Source organism: Prosopis cineraria, unplaced genomic scaffold (assembly GCF_029017545.1).
Source record: "Prosopis cineraria cultivar Desert tree isolate PC_DT_omini unplaced genomic scaffold, ASM2901754v1 PC5, whole genome shotgun sequence".
Taxonomy (NCBI): domain Eukaryota; kingdom Viridiplantae; phylum Streptophyta; class Magnoliopsida; order Fabales; family Fabaceae; genus Prosopis; species Prosopis cineraria.
In genome coordinates this window covers 4,266,137-4,276,767 of record NW_026555336.1, presented here as the reverse complement: position 1 = coordinate 4,276,767, position 10,631 = coordinate 4,266,137, and the positions used below count along the sequence as shown (strand labels likewise).

The 10,631-nt window shown below is 34.0% G+C and overlaps 1 protein-coding gene across 1 annotated transcript; it reads left to right on the top strand.

Annotated features, from left to right (window-relative positions):
- Positions 1 to 2,877: 2,877 nt before the first annotated feature.
- LOC129310275 (uncharacterized) lies at positions 2,878 to 9,332 on the top strand. Its single transcript, XM_054952087.1, has 10 exons — positions 2,878 to 3,059; positions 4,918 to 5,134; positions 5,433 to 5,590; positions 5,710 to 5,855; positions 5,943 to 6,005; positions 6,105 to 6,197; positions 7,587 to 7,748; positions 7,859 to 7,962; positions 8,315 to 8,490; positions 8,622 to 9,332. Exons 1-10 carry the CDS (start codon positions 2,960 to 2,962, stop codon positions 8,870 to 8,872), a joined length of 1,470 nt encoding a protein of 489 aa, XP_054808062.1. The 5' UTR covers positions 2,878 to 2,959; the 3' UTR covers positions 8,873 to 9,332.
- The last annotated feature ends 1,299 nt before the right edge of the window (positions 9,333 to 10,631 follow it).

The following is a 10,631-nucleotide window of genomic DNA, read 5'->3' as shown; positions in this document are numbered from 1 at the left end:
CCTGCTGTATAGCCTCTAATCTTTACTTATTTTATGTAATGTATAAGTATATTGCCAATTAAGATGCATTTTATTTACACTTGCACTATATTATTATTTATGATGCTTGGAATGTATTTTAGGCCCTGTGATGTTGATTATGATAAATTGTAAATGCTGATAGGACAAAAATACTAATGCAAGTGTAGTAAGGTTGATTTAATCATGATATAAAAGATTCATTATGAAATGTAATGCTAATGCCTCCCCTTTCTATTTTTTGTATTAAGGGGTTGAGAAGTGAAAAAATGATATTGTGATGAAAATGTGCATGTGGTGTATTGTACAGTTAGTTCTAAATTCAATGAATATGATCTAAATGTTAGGAATAGCATTTGGCAATTGTGTAAGGTATTGGACACTTTAGAGTTGTGAAAATTGTGAAAATAACTGAAAATACATTTAGGTGTTCAACTTCTCTGTGTGACGTAACTTGGAGTAGAACTAGTGCAATTAGCTAATTTGTGAAAAGAGATTTTCATAAACACCTAAATCATCTAATTTGGATGTTAGATGAAGAAATAGGACATGTCGGAAGTAAAAAACTTGCAATATGGTGCATGTGCACATGCTGCGGTGTACTGCTTTGTTTTTTTACCCTTGATATTTTTTTAACTATTTTAAGTTATTTAACTCTTGACGTATCTCATGTTTCTAAAATATTATTTTACTCTGACTCAAAGTTAATAATTGTTTTTAATTTATTTTAGACTATGAAAATTTAATATCCCATTTTTATAAATTACTAACTTGGTAATCTTTATTGGGGTTAAACCCTTGATTACCTTAAGGCCTCGTTTGGTATGATTGAATAGTTTTTGATGAAATTGGAATTGGAATTAGAATCAGAATTGGAATCAGAATTGAAATAGAATTGAATTATAAAAGTATGTTTGGTATGTCAGAAAAATTAGATGGAATCCTTGCATTACTTTTGTTTGGTATGCAAGACATGGAAATGGAATTATACTTAAAAGACAAAAATACCCCTATATAAAAATTAAAATAAAACATAATAAAAACTTAATTGTGTACCAATTTTCTTAAGTATTTTATATATTAATGAAATATTATATAAACCATAGATTATATCGGTAACTATTATTCACTAGCTTGGGTCAAACAAAAAGTTTTATCATCAGAAGGAACATTTTCTTGAAAATAAAATTAGCAATAGTTCCCATCCCTTCTACTTTAAAATAAATACACTAAATGGAGATGAATTTTCTTTCCTTAAATCATGATACACGAAATGATGCAAGTTTGTGCAGTACTCCCACTTGCTCTAAATATTCACGTAGGACCCTTTTGAGTAATTTGTCTTGGGTTTTTTATATAAGATCCACCAGATCCATTTTGTCTCCAGTATTAAATGGTTTTTAAACTGGAATACCCCTAATAATTACCGTCAAGCTTAATTTCTCTAGAAAGTCATTATTGGTCAAGACATTCCATTGAGGGCAAAATTGTCTTTCTGAAATTTGTATGAGGGTAAAAGTGTCTTAAATATTACAATTCTATAGAATTGCTCCTGATTCCATAGCTTTAAAGAAGGAATTCAATTCTACCTATTTTCATGGAATCAGGATTCTTAAGAATTGTAATTCATATCTATCAAACATCACTTTATTCAGATTCTTATTCCAATTCTATTTCCATCTTCACAATTCCAACCTACCAAACATGATCTAAATTTAAGTGTTAATTGTGATTAGGTAAGAGAGATATTTCAATAAGGTAGAGGATAGAAACATGCCACTGAAAGACTTTGTTGAGACAAAGATAGGCTATCAAGAATTTAAAGGAGATAAGATGGGTAGTTGGTTGGATCTAGTATGGATCTTACAGGAGTAGTAGTTGGAATCAGTGGCTCCCTTAGGGTTTTCTCATTTAGGATCCTTAAGGAAAAGGATCAAGTTGGCCCTTGTGAACAGCTTGATGCATTATCTCCCTTTAACCCTTTGATTGAGATGCGACAAAAGGAAAAAAACCCATGAACCAAATCGTCTCCACCCTATTAGAACTATGAGATTACTCTAAGGACGCCTTTGGCATCTAGGGGTCACGAATTGACTATAGAACCCTGTTCAATAAGTGGAATGCATTAGCTTTCTGCTCTCAAGTTAGACAGTAAGGGTTGGAGAAGGGCAATCACTCATTTTTAAAATTAACATTCTTAAGACCAAAGATTTAGCAAAAAGGGGGGGGGGTAAAATTGATTTTAAATATAACAATAAACAAAAATAAAATTTGAATTGTCTAGAATTTATTTAGACCATCGTCTTCTCATTCTAAAAGTAAATAGAAAATCCATATGTTTGTAATGGTTAGAAAAAGCATAGTTAGATTCTAGTTGTGATTTTTTGTTAAAAAAAATTTAAATTGTTGCATACAATTGACATTTCACTTCATTCAGTGATCTTTAATTATGTATTTATTTTTTAAAAAAATATAAAAATTCCTTAATACCAGAAAAACTTGAATTTTTTAAAAATAAAAAAAATGCAGTGTTAGCCTGTCTTTCATTTGCCCTATGATTATGCACTTTTTTAAAAAAGCAAGGAGGAAAAACTCCAACCTTAATGTGAAAAAAAAAAAAAAGATCCAACATTAAAATATATGGGCCTTTTCCACAGAAAAGTACCTGTGTCTTGGTTATGTGGGCTAGCCCAAGACTATGAATGAAGGTCTGGATCCTTGATTTTGACTGCTATACTTTCTTTTGAGTTTAGTAGTGTTTTTCTATCCAAAATACGTCCAGCAGTTTGCTATCGCTCTTTTTATTTTAAAATGCCCTTCTCTCAAAAAGAAAAAGTCAGGCCCGAATGCCTCGAGTTTTACGAAATAGCAGAATTACCCTTAACTTTTGACGTATTTTCAACGCGAGCTTTTCTCTGCTACGCCCACTACCATCCCAGGCATGGTAGTCACTCTACAATCTCCTCGCTCCGCTTGGCTCTTCTCCTTTTTCTTGTGGGCTTCTGCTGTAATCCTCGCATCAGGCCATGAGCATTCCTTATGTATGCATTCTTTTCCCTCTTTTTTCTGCCCAATTTGATTTGGATTAAAAGATAGGTTTTCACCGTTGCTGTTAGAATCCATAAATAGTAAATACTGGAACTGGAATGAGATGTCCTATTTGAAATTTTGTTTGCAAGGGTACTCTGTCAGAATGAAGTGGAAGTTTGATTCTTGTTTTCTCCATTTATTCTTCTCGTCTTAACACAAAGAAGGTTGCCTCCAGATCAATGAACAGTTATTTCAGTTGGCAACAATGAGAACAGATAACACAGCCTCTTTCTCCCCAAAAATTGTACGGCATAATTTGTTTCGCATTGCTAAGATACTTAAGCAACAGTTAGCTTCTTCTTGTTGTTGTTGTTGTTGTTATAATTAGTACTACTGCTACTATTTTTGCTAGTGTTATTATTTTTGGATAATGTTGTTGTTAGCATCAACTAGTATAAGGATGCTTGATGGTGAAATAAATTTTTTTTTTATAAAGATTGGATTACATCAAGAATGATCTTTGAGTTCTTATTTGTTTGATTTAGTTTTAGATGTTTTGATTAAGCATATTCAAGAGAAAATTCCTAAATGCATGCTTTTTACGAATGATATAGTTCTAATTGTAAAGATAAGAGAAGAGATTAATTGTAAACTTGAGTTATGGAGGAAGATATTGAAGTCAAAAGGTTTCCACCTGAGTAGGAGTAAAACAGAATATTTACATTGTAATTTTAATAAGGGGTCAGTGATTAGTGACTTGAAAGTGAAATTGGATAATCAAACCATACCTCAAGTGGAAAAGTTTAGATATTTAGGAGTGATTATTCAACAAAATGGGAACATTGATATAGCTATTGCACATAGGATACAAGCAAGGTGGTTTAATTGGAGTAAGGCTAAAGGAGTTATTTGCGATCGTAAGGTACTTGACAAGCTTAAAGGGAAGTTTTATCGAACTGCTATAAGACCGGCAATATTATATGGTAGTAAATGTTGAGCTTTGACGGGACAACAAGAGTATAAAGTTGGAATAATAGAGATGAGAATGTTGAGATGGATGTGTGGATATATATATAAAGACAAAATTCAAAATGAACGAATACAAGCAGAAGTGGGTGTAGCACCTATTGAAGAAAAAATGATAAAAAATCGTTTGAGATGGTTTGGACATGTACAAAGAAGATCACGGGAGGCACCTGTGAGGAGAGTGGAACAGATGACTTTGAACCTTGTCAAGAAGGATATAGGAAGACCGAAAAGAACACTTTTGGAGGTTGTTGAGCAAGGCTTCTTAATTAATAATATTGCTAGAAGCTTAATAAATGATAGAGTATAATGACGTCATATAATCCATGTAGTCGACCCCACCTTCTTGTTGTCATGTTGTTGTTGTTGTATGATCGATATCATATATATATATAAAATCTAACAAGGGAACTGCACTATAGGTCCGACATCTAGCTGTTATCATGATTATTACAAAAGAGGAACTAGGTCTTTGACAGCAGAGATCTTTTTTAGGACCCGTGACCAAGTGAGGTGAAAATTGAGCTTAGACTCTCCTTGGTTATAACCTTTATTTTAAGTTTAGGCCTCAGGCATTCGTATTGGTTAACCAAATGTTATACAATGCAAGTTTGCTGACATTCCAACCCCAAAAAAATAAAAATCTATAACATATTGCTCCAGGGAGGTTAGGTTTTTTTATTTGGCTTATAAATATGTTTGGCTAAAGTCGTATCCTACTTTCATACTTGTAGGGGTGGATTCTGATCTCTTCTTATGCAGATGCAAATCTTAAGTCATAATCATTTTGAAGTTTTTCTTCTACTTCTACTTTGATTTATTTATTTTTATTCATTTTTCTAGTTTTTAGTCAAAACAATACATTGCAACTCTCTCGGGGCTTGCCTGTGGGGAACTCTCCTGGTTCTAAGCCCGGTGCTAAAGCTGTATGTGAAAGAGTTTATATACATGGACTATCAAGGTTCCAGAACCTGGGGAAATTTGCCCACTCCCTAAAGGTAAAAGTGCTGCCAATAAATTCAGATGTTCACCACCCAAACATAGAGATATGTTTTCACAGGTGCGTATGAGCACTGGTACATGCCGTGTATATTTTTTAATGTGGGTGTAATCTGTCCATGGTCAAGGCCTTCATTTTAGTTTTCCTTCACAATATGGTGCTTGTTTGCATAAACTGGATTGATGAGTAGATGTGATCAACGTTGAATCATTTTGTACGAAAATCGTCTCATACATTAAGTCTGAATTTCATTATTCAATAAAAGGGCTGTCTATTCTCTTATAATGTTTTATGATAGATGAGAGTTTGGAAAATAATAATTGCCGTTGGTATCTACATTACTGTGTATCTTGTGCAGAAATGTGTCTATTAGTGTAGGGATGTGTCCACAAGGCCAGTGGGAGAAAGTTAACAAGGGCTATTGGGTTCGGTCAATATCTCCTTTTGACCACAAGATCTTAGATATAAGGACTGGTGGTTCAACACTGGAAAACTTTGAGGTGACCATTGAAGAAGGTAAATCCTCATAGGTTTTATGTATTTTTATGAGTTTCAGTTTTTTAGCGTTATATGGAAAATGATCTCTTGTAAGAGTGGTGACCTCCAGTACTATGATTCTTTTTGCTCCATTGCAGAATTCAATCTGTTTCGTATAGTTCTCTTAATAATTGGAATTATCTTGTTGAACCTGGCATCATTTCTGAGCAAATCATTAACATTTTATTATAGTAGCGCGATGGCAGTTGGGATAATTCTTGTGATATTGATGATCCTTTTTCAGGTAACTTATTTCTGTTCCTTCAATTCTAATATATGACCACGAAAATTTCTTTTTACCCTTGACATGGACTCCTCTTTTCTTTGACAGGGGATGAAATTGCTCCCAACTGGTCGAAAGAATTCTCTTGCTATATTTTTATATTCATCTGCTGTAAGCACAGCCTCATTCTCCTTTTTTTTCCCCCTATCTCGTATGCTAATTAAGTATGAAGAATGTTGATCATGTAAATTTAACCACTATTTCAATCAGGTTGGTTTTGGGACTTTTCTCCTTCGCTATGTGCCTGGTCTGATTCATTCAGTACTTACAGAGTTAGGAATTAATGAAGACATGTATAGTCCTGTAAGTTATCTCTATGCTGCTTGATAATTTGTTTCAACATCTACGCTGCATTGCCAACATTAATTTTGCTATTTTCTTCTGATTCTTCTTATTGTCATTATGGTTATATTGGTCAGGCTTCTTTTACCTGAGGCTTTTTAGCTTTCTGATTTTTATTTTTTTAATTCAACAAAAGCTAATCTTTTTTTTTTTTTTTGCAATACGAAAGCTAATCCTTTGTGCAACATCATTTCCCTTACACACAGGAATTTTGATTTCCTGTTAATGAAGTCAGCATAGTTATGACTTAGCATTATTCTTATGCCAAAGCAAGGAAATTTTTTATAGCCAATTTACTTACTTTAGTAAATGCGGGACAATGCACACATAGAAAGTGCATGTAGATGACAGTTCTCCTCTTCCTCCTCTCCTCTCCTTTTTTAGTAAATGCTCACCATTCATCGCATTGTTGGAGTGATAAGACAAGGCAGGCTATTATGTAAGATACACACTTTAGAATGGTCACCGCTCATTACATTGTTGGAGTGCTAAGAAAAGGGCAGGTTTTTATTTAACATATACAGGAAAATTTGTATGTGTTTTGTTAAATTTATGTTACTTATCCTTGCATTTTGCAAGACAATGAATGTTGTCAATTTTTAGTTTGGCTCATTTGTGCAAATATCCTAGCATACTCTTAAGGGGCTTTTAGCAATCATATAATCTAACTTAACTGGTTTTAGAGAAACTCGATATTTGAAATGAACTATATGTTGGAATTATCATTAAAAATGGATCCTAGGTTTTTGGTATATATTCAGTTATTCTGATCTGAAATATAGGATTATTTATTTTATGTAATTATGTTTTCTTTAATTTTTTACATGATGACAATAATTTAAATTTGATTTATCAAATTTTAGAATATTTGCATTGAGTTGTATTATTATCTGTTAGAAAAATTACAATTTGGACTTCAGATGTTATAATGTTATGTTAGTATTTACTAATTTATCCTTTGAAGATTCAAATATCTTGATGATGATGAAGATTAAGGAAAATGATTATAATTTTAATTTACATTACCATATTGTAGAAGATTTGTGTTTGGTTGGACTGTGCAATTTGGACTTTAAAACATTTATTTTTGGTCCTTTAGATTTTTATTGTGTAAGTTGAACTTTGTATCTGATAACATGAAACATAATTAGGAATTGGGCTTATGGGCCTGGCCTAAGCCTGAATAATTAAGGACAAGTCTCACAAAATAGATAAAATCAGGGAAACATGGCTTTGGGCCTGAGCCCTAATGTGCCAAGCCAAATGAGTTGGGCTGGCCTGTTTCCCAACTCTATTCCTGAGCTGTGTTTTGAAAGTCTGAATCCAAAACTCATAAATTATCAACTGCAGTTGGCAATATTTCTTCTGGCTTTTGTTGTGCTAGCTGGAGCCTGGTTGGGCTTCTGGGCTGTGCGCAAGCTTGTTCTGACAGAAGATGGGTCAGTGGATGTAAACACCTCTCACTTTGTTGCTTGGTCCATCCGGATATTGGCTGCTGTTATGATCCTTCAGGTTCTTACTATCCCCCTTAAGTTGCTAGGAATCCCTTTGCTGGTATGTTTGCGTGGTTTATCACTTACGAGCGCCTGATAGCAAATTTGATGAGAGCATTTTACTTCCAGAGTTCCATGGATCCTATATTGGGAACGTTGGCATTATTATCTGGGCTAGTCCTCCCTTTGTTGAAGAGAATAATTAGATTGAAACCCCTCCGCCGCTTACGTAGGTAAAGTCAGCCTTTGTGAATTCTGGAGCTTAATTTCTCATTTTCAGTTATCAACATCTACTTTTAGATTACTTAGTAAACATAGGAGGATGATCATAGAAGTTTCGTTCTATGTATTTCAAGACACCACATTCTTGTTTTTTTAATTTTTTCTCCTATATTTGTGGCTTTGGTTAAAATTTAAAATAAAATGTTTGGAGTTATAAAATATATGGTCCATTTGGAGATTTTACATATACCAAGTTTTGAACCTTAAGGTTTCTAACTTTGTCACCTGGGGAGTTTTTCCAATTGTGGAACATACATCCTTTAATATGCAACACAAAATTATTCTAGAGTTATTATTTTGCAGGAGTTTGTTTAAATCCCCCAAGAAAAACAGGAGAAGATCTGAAGTTCTTGATTCATCACCATATGATGATTCACATGATGAATACATGTACAAGATGCCAAGCAAAGAGGACTTCACATTCTCACGGCTTCGACAGAAAAATTTCCTCCTATCTCGGTGCAAATCTTCTAAACAAGGTCTGGTTCATCTCTCTTATGCTTATTTTTACTCATTATAATTTCTTCTCTCCCGTCCTTTTGGTGACTCCTTGGGGAGGAAGGAAAGCATCGAGATAATGTTACTTAACACTAATTTTTTACCTCAACAGGTTTCACTAGGACACCTCCTCCAAAGCTGTCAGACACATACCCTTCTACCTTCCACACTACTCCTGAGGGTAGAAAATTTTCAAAGGCTGAGTGGGATGCTTTCACAAAAGAATCCACTGAGAAAGCCTTGGAAGAACTCGTTACTTCCCCTGATTTCAGTAGATGGTTGGTCACCAATGCAGACCGGATAAGCGTAACACCCAACATAAAATCAGCTGCTAGGTCGCGTAGGTGGCTGTTTTGGTCTTGAGCCACCTCAGCATTCTTTGCAAAATCAGGACAACTCGATAGGTTCTGATTAGATGACCAAGAGGTCTTGTACTTCACTCTTTCGGGGATACATTGAGACCCGACGTTGTAGAATAGGGAAAAATCATCTGGTGTAATATTCTAGTGATAGGTATAAGTGTTTGACTGTTTTCAAATAGGTAGATGCTAGATATTCATGCTTAGTATTTTATTAGTTCTTTTCTCCGGGGGGAAGAATTGGTGGAATTGGAGACCTAATTTTCGTTTCCATCCACGATATTAGGCCTTGGTTGTATACTTGTATCCAATTCATCTCACTGAGTTGTAGGTTGTGTGATATGAAATGGATGAAGTAATGTAATGATGCAATTTTCCGCCTGGATCATTTTTTCCCCTTTTCTTCCCTGCTTTTTGTATTTCCCTTGTCACAATATATCAATGTCTACTATTATTATTCTCAAGTCCTGATTTCATATTTCTACGATACATCTTGTTCCCCTTTTATTGTGTTATGAGTCTTGTTTTGAAAAACAGATAAATGTGATTTATAAACGTGAGGAGCTTTCTTATCTAATAAATTAGTTTTAGGATGAACTCTTCTTTTAGACTTATAACACATCATGCAAAAGATTGATTCATAACATGTTTATAGTGTAAATGTTGAAAAATTGACAGGGTATCCACAGAAGATGTTTATCCTCCTCCAGGCTATCCTGTTCAAGGTTGTCAGCAGCCTCCTCCTCCTCCTGGCCGACAAACTGGTTTAATTGAAGGATGTTATGTTTTAAAATGTTGATTTTACTATTCGGAATGAGGTACTGCTCTGTGAATTTATCTTCTGATCTTGCAGCCTCAGCCCAGTTAATTGAGCAGCTTTACTGTAACTGAGTTTCCTGGTTTTTTGGATATTTGATTATCTCATGGTTTTATTGGAAACGGATTTTCACCTTGGTTTAATACATCAATATATTAGAAATTGTTTTAAATGTAATATCAATACATCAATATATTTTTCACCTTGGAAACGGATTTTTCAAATGTAATATCCCAATTTAAGATGTCATTAAGTTATGAGATATCATTAAAGATGACAAAATATTCTGCGATCGGGAGTCTTGTTGGTCGGAAGTGGGGTTCGTCAAGTTAACCTATTTAATACCCACGTAGTAATAAAAATGGCTGTTTGATGGGTTGGCTATATGTAGTCGTTTGTGAGTGGAGATGCAAAACAGACCCAAAGAAACAATATATTTGTTATCATGTCGGTGACTTTTAGGGACTGTTGAACCGAGAAGGATTTCTTTAGAATACTTGCTCAAAACATAACTAATCAACACTTTGATGCCTCAAACAATGTCTCATTTAGACTCCTCATTTAAGTAGAGCACTTGATGGAATCTTTGGAGGTCACATTCCATTTTAAAAGTAATCAAAAATCTTTCATGCTCCATTAAATTCAAAAGCCCATGTCCATATAAAAAAAATTTACTTAGGAAAAAAAATGTAATAATAGCAACTTGGAGGGCAAATACAATGTATCTCTTCATTTCTAAGAAATGGGCAAGTAGTCAAGGCAGCAAGCAAAATTTTAAGCAATTACTCTAACTAGTTTAAATAGGCAAGTATTTTGGGTCTTTCTTACTCATGAATCCAACATTCCACACTCACATACTTGATTCCATCACTTGTAGATGCACCTTTCCTTTTGACGCTTGCTAGATAAACTTAAACTCTGGTGAAAATTTTCACTATATGGTTAT